Source organism: Barbus barbus (genome assembly GCF_936440315.1).
Source record: "Barbus barbus genome assembly, chromosome: 7".
In the NCBI taxonomy this organism is placed as follows: Eukaryota; Metazoa; Chordata; class Actinopteri; order Cypriniformes; family Cyprinidae; genus Barbus; species Barbus barbus.
In genome coordinates, this window is record NC_136735.1 from 15,762,244 (window position 1) to 15,774,507 (window position 12,264).

The 12,264-nt window shown below is 36.9% G+C and overlaps 1 protein-coding gene across 3 annotated transcripts in view; it reads right to left on the reverse strand.

Moving 5' to 3' along the window:
- The window catches only part of LOC306872402 (serine/threonine-protein kinase DCLK2-like), a 62,867-nt gene extending 59,827 nt beyond the window's left edge, over nucleotides 1-3,040 (reverse strand). For all 3 annotated transcript variants that reach the window (XR_013784408.1, XM_079420932.1, XM_079420931.1), the window contains exon 1: nucleotides 2,241-3,040. Coding sequence is in view for 2 of the 3 variants with exons in the window: in XM_079420932.1 (XP_079277058.1) it covers nucleotides 2,241-2,637 (397 nt within the window). In the remaining variant the exon portion in view is untranslated. The remainder of the gene's footprint in view (nucleotides 1-2,240) is intronic.
- Between the last annotated feature and the right edge of the window lie 9,224 nt (nucleotides 3,041-12,264).

Consider the following 12,264-nt stretch of genomic DNA (forward strand, 5'->3'; position numbering starts at 1 on the left):
AGTGGGCTTCAAACTAAGATGAAAAATCATATATATTTCTCATCTTAGTAGCTAAGACAGGCAACTGAGAACAGATGACTCACCTAGTGTGAATGAAATGTTTGTTTATTCACATGAGAGTATGAAGAGATGTGTGATATAACCATGGTCTCTTAGCATTGATGCATTTAAAATATTTCGGGTTTAGCATGCAATCCAAATTAAAACATTAAGCCAAAATTAAGACCTATTAAAACTAAAACGTTGAATTAATATTAAAACTAAAACGTTGAAAACAAAATCCCAAAAACCAAGCAACAGAAATTTTATGCATGCAAATATTTTTTAAAACATTTTCAGATAAATAACTAACAATTAATACTCATAAATCATTAAGATTATATGGCCAAGGTTTAGTTCCACCACTGACCCAGAACTACAACCATTCATCCACAGCATAAACGTCATTGTTCTGGCCACTGGATCATGAAATCTCAATTTCACTCAGTTTGCCTCAGAAATTGGAGGGAGGGAGGGAGGGAGGGAGAGGCTCCCAAGACACTCGGCTTTATTAAGCTGAGAAATTAACAAAAGGCTAATTAATCAAGTAGACTCCAGATGGGGTCACTATTACTGATGATAAACTGACCCAAAATCAGATGGCAGCTATTGACATAATATGTGTTGGAAAACAGAAATATAGTAATACTGATATCATTCACATGGGACTCAGGTGTGGAGTGGAACAACCACGGGGGTTATGAACTCTCCATCACCCTCTCATAACTAGTCATGCCTTGATGTCCAGATGGGACCCTGATGTGCCCATCATTTAACATATTGTGGTGGGCCAGCACATTAAGCAGTATCAGTAGTTACAAACACTCCAACGTAGTTGCCTATTGCTGGCGATCTTTAGCAAATAGCATTCATAGCTTTGATCATGTGCGTGTGAGACTTTACACAGATTTGTAACACAAAAGAGAACTAAGCCAACCCTCAGTCAGCGTGAAGAGATGCTGAGCTCGGCACTTCAAATGCAAAGCACTTGTACAATTGCATCATTGAGCAAACACAGAGCCACATTCTGCGTCACAATCTCACATGGTGCACTTGTGCTTGCACACTAATTTAGTAAAATATATACTCGTGTTTAAAATAATGTGATTTACCATGTTAAATTCTTTAATTATGCAATGAATTCTGCATTCGGTTGAAATACCACAGAGCAATAACAACAAGACCTGTATGATTGGGTTGGTTTTTATGACACTCAAGTCTACATGCTATATACATATAAAAAATTATATTCTAAGAGAACATTATTAACATTTAGATAAAGTTGTATATCATACTCATTCATTCTGATTGAGTACTGGCTTTGAATGACCAATGGCAGTCCAAGCAATAGTTCACTCCTCAAAAATGGCAATGGTGTCATTGTTTAGTCACTCTTGCGTTGTTCCAAATGGCTTTCCCTTCTATGGAACACAGAAGATATTTTGAAGATATTTCTGACTAATTTTGTTCATATAATAAAATTCAGCTCGGTCCAGTGGGCCTTGACCCCTCTGACTTTCATTATATTGATAAAAACAGATTATACATATTCTCTTCCATTCTGTTGATGGATTGACAAGAGAACGCGCAAATGGTGAAAAAAACTTTTGGGGGGTGAACTATTGCTTTAAAATCCTGTTTCATGTCTACTTTCAAGTTCAGTAAGGGAAGGACTGGGCCTTAGTAATGACTGTGGCCTTAAGTGAATTGAGACTATGTCTTAATATACTATTCCATCAGCTGATAGTGAATTAAGTAAACATACAGTAATCTTGGTTTAAACTATGTTAATTACTGCTAATGTTAATCCTGTTAATCATGCATGGCTTGTAATGTTTAAAGTTAACAAATACAGTGAGAAGACACTCTTCATATTCTAATTATATTACCTTTACTGGTACATGATTGACCTATGAATGAATGAATGAAAGTATTTGCAATATATAGAACACTCATGCCAATAAAGTACTGGAAATTGCAGTGTGAATTAAAAATCCAGTGTTTATGTGTGTGTGAGAGACTTGGAAAAGTTACCTACACTGACTTGCCATGTTGCAACATTGCAAACAATGCATCTTTACAATCACTAAAATATGATAATAGCAGTGGTGCTTTACTGGATGTCACATGGGGAAAAGCATTCGAAGTGCCTGTTGTGTCTATTTAGACTTTGGCACGTGTACAATCTTCAACAACCTCACCTTCTAGTAACTCATCCAGGCTGGTGATCTTCTTCCCCCCTTCCATAGCATAGATGTTCCGGACTCCTTGCGGTAAATTCACATTGTCCGAGAGGGAGCGGGTGAGCTCCATCAGCAGTGCGTCGAATGATCTGAAGCGGTCACTGGACACCGCGTACACCAAGCCCTTGAAGTACTTATCACCGTTGCGATAGAAGCGAACTTTTTTGGCTTTCCTCTCGGAGGTGAGCGACTGCAGTGTGCGTATACGGTAGAAACTACAGTGCGCACTGTGAGCGGGACTGGGCACGAGCCCGTTACCCCTCGAGCCGGCATGAGAAGCGCCACTGCCCCGCGGGGACCGGTGACTCTTCTCGCGCTCCTCGAAATGCTCCCATTCGATGCTTCTGCTTGACATGTTTATTTCCTTGAAATCAAAGCGCGGGTCCTTGAATAAATTATCTTGTTTTTGTGCTGTTGTTTCTGCCGATTGTTGTTCGTGTTATTTCTTCCTTCTTAGGGCTTTCAACAATTTTTTTTTTGGTAGGAAATCTGTCCAACAAAAGACCAAAACCCGTTCTCCTCAACTTTTTATACAGCTAAATAAAGAGGTCGTTAAATATATATATATCACGAGAAATAAAAGGTTGTGAAAGTCACAGTCGTCCACAAATCCAAGAACTGTACAATTCAAGGACAGACTCTATAGTAGAGGTGAGCCCCGGTCATGATGAGATGAGACGCACAGAGCTGTATGTGCGCATGCTGGACACGCGTGACCGTCCGCGGTTCTCTTCATCCCTCCACTGCCACTCAATCAGGCCAACACTCGCCACACACCTACATGAAAGCCACGGAGGAGAGGACAAGAGCTGCTCCTCCTCAGGGTCCTAAAACGTCGCCAATATTTCTTCAAACGCAGTGGTTCTGCGTGGCCCACTAGGGGGCCTCAACCTTCAAAGGGGCCAAAATAACTTAAAGGGATAGTTCAACCCAAATATTAAAATTACAGGTAAGTTTACTCACATTCAGGCAATCCAATACATAGGTGACTTTTTTTTCCCTTAAATAGAACAGTAAAGATCTTCAGCTGAAACCATGGTCCTTTCTGATTTATAAAATGCAAGTCAATGGCTACCATTATTTTCAGAGTTAAGCAAAGCATATCAGGCAACACTAAATTAATACCTCCCACTCGTGATGATATATTGGGGTCTTATGAAGGGAAGCAATCAGTCTGTGTAAGAAATTGAACATTATTTAGGCTACAACATCATTACCTGTAATAGCCTCATCCAAAGCATCCAATAATGATGTGAAATGTGGATTTTTACATCTCCGAAGAATATAAAGTGAATAAACTAGTCTTAATCAACTCATTTTCACATAAATCATGAGAAACCATAAAATTCATCATTCATCAAGAATTTGAAGAGTTCAGATGCAAAAGCCTCTAAGTGCTGTTTGAAATTTTCTTTTAAAATGAGCAGCTTTATCAGGATCCTACGTGTAGGTTCAATAATTTCACTTTTATGGCAATAGGTTCTTTTGTCATTCAAGTTAAATAACTAAATATAAATATAGGAGCCTGAGACAAATGCTAATTTTAGAAGAAAATTTCAAATGGAAATTCAAACTTTAGTATACATATGAACACTCACAAGATCACAGTAGATTGCAAACACTTTGTTAACACACATGGTAGAACCTTTAGGACAGTTTGTATTTGTTCTAAAAAATCAAGCAGTTTCACAAGAACAGCAGTTTCTCTTGCTCTTTAGTATTCTTGCAGTCGCAACACTGAAACTGCTGACTGTAATATCAAGACACATATTAAGCAAAATATCTAATATTTCAGTGGTGTGTAGGTCTTTCGGCCTCCTGAGACTCTGCGAGGGCAAACTCTGACACAACATTTCTTTTATGAATTAAAGGAAGAATAAAAACTGCTGTAACTGCATGAAAGGAAGTAAACGGGAAGAAAAGCCCTGGAGAGAGGAAATCCTGAAGACAATAACTGTTGCAGCTGGTTACAGGCCTGGTCTTACATAATCACTGGAAACATTATAAGAGTGGATCAACTTAAGAATAATGATCTTAAATTAATGCTGTTTAATTTTAATAATATTAATTGATAAAAGAGTAAATGAACATTTGAAGTTATTAATTAAATGTTGATTTTCATCCTTAGACCTACAGATATCCAATAGCCCTTTTGACAATACTCAAGTTAAATACAGAGTCTGATTTATTTCAATCATTTTAAGAATAAACAGCAACGTGCCACTCACCCAAGTACAGTTTTTCTGTAAAATTCTACATAAAAATGAAAGATTATAACTGAATTTTACGCAACTTTTGTATGGACGTGCAGGTGCTTTATGTGTTTCTCTGGAAATAAAAAGGTACCAGGCTGATTTATTGGGAGCTATTTTAAGGGTGGAGTAATTCGATTTGTCAAAGTTAGCAAGGATGGTAAAATACAAATCTTAAAGATGTTGTTTGAAATATTCACGCAATTTTTTTTTATTTTTTTTACAGTTTTCACATGAATACTAGTGTGGTAATACTATTCCAAATAAACCTGCCCCTAAACATCAGATCTTAGATAAATAGGAGAGAACTGTAGCTCTGCATTAAGTATCTGCCATCAGAGTGTGACATCTAGTGGATGAACAATGTATGTGCAGGAGGATAATGATTCTGAAATCGGGAACCCGGTCTGTCACAAATGCATACATAAACAAATTTAAAACTTTTATGTATTGTACCAAATTCTGAAATTTATTTTCAGTCCATTGCACCTATACAGTACAAAGTTACACGAACTTCAGGTCTGAGGAAAAATTACAGTCTAATAGCCTAAAGTTTAAGGACCAGTTAACTTCCTCCTCGTTAATCCAGGTATGAACCATTCTAAAACTACTGATCATAGACCACCAAACAGGACAAACTTCTATCACCAGCAGCTGTGCGGTCAAGTGGGTGGGCCTCTGGGGGGGTTGGGGGGAGGGTGAGGGTCTCTCACATTAGGACTGGGATGTTGTGTGTTGAGTGATGTGATGTGATGCACAGAGCAAAGTCTTATATTTTATTAAAGTAGCAGATATAACATTGCTTTGTAGGTAGGTATTCCTTTAAGACCACTTTTGGCCGTGCATGTGGATTTATATTTTCCCTTTCTCTTTTTATTGAATTTTTTTGGATGCATTTTTTAATAATGTGCAACATGATTATCAGTAAATACTTTTTCAGAACATCATGAACATTTCTAACAAAGCGGCATTTTCTCTGCAGCTCATGTTTTGGTTATGAAAGCTGCAAACAAACAAACAAACGAACAAACAAACAAATAAATACCCATTCTTTCACTTAGCTAACGCTATGTAAAATATATTATGTTCTTTATATGAAATGATAATATATGGGCTTCCTTACTACTATATATAAATATATAGTAAATACACAAAATATGAAAAAAAATTATTTATTTTTTATTTACACATCACGCGTCATATTTAATTTCATGCTTTTTACTGACTCAGCTGTCAATAAAGTATAATCATTTTATTACAGGCAAACTTTGTGATGATGAAATAGTTTAAAATTCGTTTTGATTTTTTCTTTAAATCATCAAATGTATTTATTCATTTATTTATTTTGTCATTCATTTTCGATGATGGATGTTCATAGAAGGCATGAAGGTAGAAAAGTCTAGATTTAGGCCTACTAGTGTTCACACCTGCAATTCCACTTTTTGCCACATTGTGATGCACTAATACACAACTTGACGTGAAGTGTTTAACTATGGTTTCTGGCTTACTTCATTTATTTGACATAACTGCATCTTGAATAGAATTATTCGTCATTGGTTAATAAAAACGTCAGTATGTCTGTGACAAATCATCTGAATGAGTCTTGCTTTCCTGTTGAGATGATCCAAGCCATGAAAGCACACACACACACACACTATTTTATTGTTTACTCTTTAGCTATCTAAATGGGCACATTACATTACATTATAGACTTATATTGTTTTTATATACAGACAGTTATAGATTTTATAAACTAATCCCACCCCTAACCCTAACCCTTACAGAAAACGTTCTGCATTTGCAGGTACACACACACACACACACACACACACACACACTGGCTTCCATGTCTTATGAAGATATGTTCCATAGAGGTAATGGATTTTATACTTTACAATTTATATTTTCTATCGCTTTACCCCAACCCTACCCCTAAATCTAGGACTCAGACAAAACTTTCTGCATGTTTAGATTTTCAAAAGATTGTTCTGTATGATTTTCTCTAAGCTTTTTTTTAAATTATTATTATTAATGAACTAAGTTTCTGAACAGTAGAATTGACACCTAGCCTCTTGCCTATTTCATGCTGAGATCATGACATTTTTATTTACTAACCCCATTTATATATAGGCCTACATATATTTATTATAAATTCTGAAATGTCCCTAGATATTTTCTTTCTGTCAGATTTAGCTCACTAACACATACACACACATAATATGTAAACACACACACTTATCATTGGGCCATTCATTCTACTGAGGTGGCCTTGGAGTTGTGAAAATGATGCACCAGGATAGCAGAGTGCTCTTTATTACAAATGAACATTTTGGCTGATGGCATACTTTAGCAGCAAGCGGGAAAAATATCTGCCTGTTAAATATTCCATAAATCTGTCAGCCAGCGCATTTGTTAGCGAGCAGCGTCTGTCTCATCTGTGGCCAAAAGTGATCCAAGGTTACACACATCAGGACGAGCTCACTGGGCAGCCCATCTGATCATATAACTCACACCAAAAACTCTCCCTTGAGAAATAACATCATGTCTGCTGTGGCCATGAGGCTGGGACACATATGGTAGTTGTTCAAGCAGATGAGAACATGCTTGCATTAATTATATGTTTACGAGACATGAAAAGGAAGAGTAGCTTATGTGAAACCGTCAAGTCATCCATGCAGGGTTATTAATATGGGAGATATGTATAGAAGGTTTGTTGACATTTTAAAGATCCATGCAGAAGATTTCATCATATTAATTATTATATGAGTCTCACAGGAAGTAAATGTTAAAAATGTTTTAAATCAATTTGTTAACATCGGTTCACTACATTAGTTAACATAAACTAACGATGAAAAATAATACATTTAAAGCATTTATTATTATCTTAGGGTTAATTTCAGCATTTACTAATGCATTATCAAAATCAAAAGTTAAATAATAGGCTATTTAACAGAACTGAGCTAACATGAACTAACACCAAACAGTTGTATTTCATTAAGTATCAAAAATTAATAACAAAGAATAATAAATACTAAGTTGACATGTAGTTGCAATGTTACATAGGAGAATGTCTAAAGCTAACCATCAAAATAAAGTGTAAACAAGAGGTTTTATCATCAGTTACTCAACTTTCAAATTGTGTGAGATTCTTTTTTTTTTGTGGAACATAAAATAAGATAGGCCTATGTTTCAATTGTTTTTGTCTATACAATGAAAGTCAATAGGGTAAAAAATAATATCAGACTCCACTCACTGACTTTCATATGGACAAAAACATTTGTGTGTGTGATGACAGAATTTTCATTTTCGCTGAACATCCTTGTGAAAACTATGATGTAAAATCACGATTAATCAACGACAATTGACGGCTCTTCCAACACGTTACCCTGCTCTTCTTAACAATTTCCCACTTAGCATGATCGTATTTGCATTGCTTCATCGTGAGTCAAGTTCATTGACGGCTAGTTTCACAGTGAATATCAAGCGCTCTTTGTGGGATAGCACTATGGTCAGTTTGCGGCTGTCTAATGTTTTTCAAAGCGTCACAGTCCATGTGTCACCCACTCCTTGACCAAATAGCAATGCTTTTGTTGTTAGTGTTGCAACATAACAAATTTAGCGCAGAACATTTACATGATTCATGTCGCATAACACTTGAGACACAAAGACCATGACGACTGACAAATGGCCATTAACATATCTGTCATGTTGTAGCATTGAGAATAGCAGATTCAACCCGATTTCACATTAAAAAGTTATAACATCATATATAGCTAAGCAGGCTAAGTTGATACAGAAAACGTTTTAGTACTTTATAGTTTGTCCACAAAATATTCTTTTTAATATTTATTCTTTTTTAATTCTATGCGACCGGTCAATAGATGGAACTGTTGCTCAGGCTTTTGTTTTTTAGTCTTCAGGGATCCTTTCAACTCTTGGCCTGGTTTAAATTATAAGAATTCTCAATTTATCAAAACTGTCTGTGCTAGACACCCCTGACACTGCATCAATGAAATTTAAACAGGACTGCCATTCTCTCAGACTATTTTAGGCAAACCCTTGCATTAATTAAAATGCCATCGCTCTCTCGGTCATACCAGTGTATTTGAATGTACAACTATTTAGAATGACAGATTTTTAAATAGCCTACACTCCATAAAGAACATTCATATAGGCTACATTTTGAAAAGTGACCTCAACTTGAGAGATATACACAACTTCAATGTCACTGGCTAAAAACTGTATCATATAGCGTGCCCATATTCATGACCAGATTTTCAGCTGATTCAGTGTGATAGATGCATTTCAAACGGGCTGGAGCCGAACAGAATCGCTCAGATGTTCCTCCGTCTCACCGAGACAATGGTTCCTCTGGTTGCTAGGAAACCTGCACCTCAATCTCCTCAGCTGGTCTCCAACCTTCTTCGAGGTGCCTCTAACGATCAATCACCTTGCTGCATGACAATGGGCTTCAAATTAGGGAGAAATATGTACGGCCACTTAATCACTTCGAGCATAATGTTATTCTGCGGACAGAGTGTGAAATGTCCAAAACCACTTCATGTGTCTGATATTAGAATACGCTTCTGGCGAAGCATTAATTAATGCTTCTCAAATCTCTGGTTGTGTCTTTCACTCATTTCCTTTCGTCTTCTCTTTCCTGCCATCCATCTGTTGCTCATTTCCATTTCTTCTGGTTCAGTTTGGGACAGAAACAAGCCCTCTTCTGTGCTGCATGCACCATTTATAATTGTTATTTATTTATTAACTGATGTGGTTTGTGTTCAATTACAACAAAAAGCAGCAAGCCAAACTTCTAAACTATCATATATAAGGTTAGAGACACAACATGACTTCTAGAATCAACAATATAACTCAAATCACACAATTTTTACATGTTTTTGATTAAAACGAATGGGTTGAAATCAAGGACATCACTCTGAACAATCCTAACCAAGACATAAACACAACTTTTAGTTCAACTTTTATATGAAAAAAATAAACCTTTTTATGTTTCACCTATTATATTATATTATATTATATTATTGTCACAGATCTGCCAGGCTCTGTCACCAGCCAATCACAGCGCACTCCCTCACCTGAGTACTGATCACACACACCGGCACATCATTGAACCACTCATTAGCCATGCCATAAATACACACACCTCACAGCACTCCAGTGTCCGGTCTCGTTCATGCGAAGAGGACTACCATAGCTATCACAGCTCTAAGCCTACTACTTACCTCCTTATCTACTTACCTGCAGTGTCTCCTCCCGAGTGTGTTCTCCAGCGATCCCCAGTCAGTCTGCTCCTGTGGTCTGTCCCAGTCTGCCATCTTGGTGAGGTGTGTGTTCAGTTCGTGTTCCAAGTTTGCTGTCAAAAGAAGATACTCAAGTTAACATTTCTCCAGATTACCGAAGACCTCCATGATAACCACTTACCTGTCTCACTCCTTGTTGCTCAGTTATTTGTCAATAAATACCTGTCAGTTAATCCATTTCTCTGTCTGAGTCCTACTTCTGTAACAATTATATGTGACCTTGGACCACAAAACCAATCATAAGTAGCACGGGTATATTTGTAGCAATAGCCAACAATACACTGTATGGGTCAAAATTATCCATTTTTCTTTTATGCCATTACATAAGTCATTAGGATATTAAGTAAAGTTCATGTTCCATGAAGATAGTTTGTAAATTTCCTACCATAAATATATCAAAACTTATTTTTTGATTAGTAATATGCATTGCTAAGAACGTAAAGGTGATTTTTTCAATATTTAGATTTTTTTTTGCACCCTCAGATTCCAGATTTTCAAATAGTTGTATCTCAGCCAAATTTTGTCCTATCCTAACAAAACAAACATCAATGAAAAGCTTATTTATTTGTATAAATCTAAATTTAAAAACAATTGACCCTTATAACTGGTTTTGTGGTCCTGGGTCACATTATATCAATATGCATAGCCTATTGATGAAATGAGTACCTCAGTGGCATGGTAAGTTGATTTGAATAAATGCAATATAAAGGCTGGTGCAGATAGCCTTGTTGCGCTTCGGGTGTCCCGAATTCGAATGCTAGCACATGGACTCCCAACTTGCTTCTTGTCCACCAACTGTCCTATCAAAATAAAGGCAAAAATAAATCTTTAAAAAAAAATCAATATCAAGTTCTGTATAACAAATTAATAAGAAACAAAAGATAGAAACAGCATGTGTAAAAGCCTTTCTGAAGTTTCTGAAGCCAAAATGCACATCAGTGACCTATTTATGAGTTTTTTTTCTTTTCTTTTTTTTTTGGATGAGACCAGGGTAGATCTTTGTATCCAAAATTTAAAGTGCTACAGTGTGTGTGGGGCAAATCTAACAAACAACATTTTAATAAACACCATGCCTACAGAGAGTCCGCTGTTAAGCTAGGACTGAATTTGAATCTTATTAAAATGCTACTGAATTTTAACTGAAACAAGAGCTCACTTAGACAAATAAACTTTGGTATGTTAGTCGTTGACATAAAATTGTGACATTAGCATGGCAAAGTTGTAGCAACTTGGAATTGTTGCCAAAATGACACATATGCATTAAGTAAAAAAAAAAAAAAAAAAAAAGTCTGGACCAGAAGGCAAAAGAGTTATGCTCTCTTACCGCAGTATTTCCAGACTTAAGGTGAGTCAGCGCTTGGTGGCCAGCAGAAGGTTGGTCTTTGATGAGAACATGATGGCCGTGCCAGAGCCTGTCCATGGCGGCACAGCTGCTCTCATAAAATGTTTTGATAGCCTTAATAAGCAGGCGGCACTTTGTGCTGCGTTTTACCACGATTAAATCCAATCAGTCCACATGCTGTAAATGGTCTCTTCTGACTTTGCCACAACCCCTGTTGTGGGGGGTTGCTGGCATGACAGAAGAATATATTTATATATATATATATATATATATATATAAAGAAAGGAAAGGTAAGGAAAGGACATGACATGTTGGTGTCCCATACTTGGAATTTGTGTTCTGCATTTAACCCATCCAAGTGCACACACACAGCAATGAGACGTGAACATACATGCACACACACACACATACACACACATACACACACACACACACACACATACACACACACTGTGAACACACACCCGGAGCAACCTTCGGGTTACAAGTCCGACTCTCTAACCATTACAACTGCACCCAATATATAAATATATATATACAGTGGGTACGGATTTTTCATTTTTTTCCCTCATTAATGTACACACAGCACCCCATATTGACAGAAAAACACAGAATTGTTGACATTTTTGCAGATTTATTAAAAAAGAAAAACTGAAATATCACATGGTCCTAAGTATTCAGACCCTTTGCTGTGACACTCATATATTTAACTCAGGTACTGTCCATTTTATCTGATCATCCCTGAGATGGTTCTACACATTCATTTGAGTCCAGCTGTGTTTGATTATACTGACTGGACTTGATTAGGAAAGCCACACACCTGTCTATATAAGACCTTACAGCTCACAGTGCATGTCAGAGCAAATGAGAATCATGAGGTCAAAGGAACTGCCTGAAGAGCTCAGAGACAGAATTGTGGCAAGGCACAGATCTGGCCAAGGTTTTCTGCTGCACTTAAGGTTCCTAAGAGCACAGTGGCCTCCATAATCCTTAAATGGATGACGTTTGGGATGACCAGAACCCTTCTTAGAGCTGGCCGTCCGGCCAAACTGAGCTATCGGGGG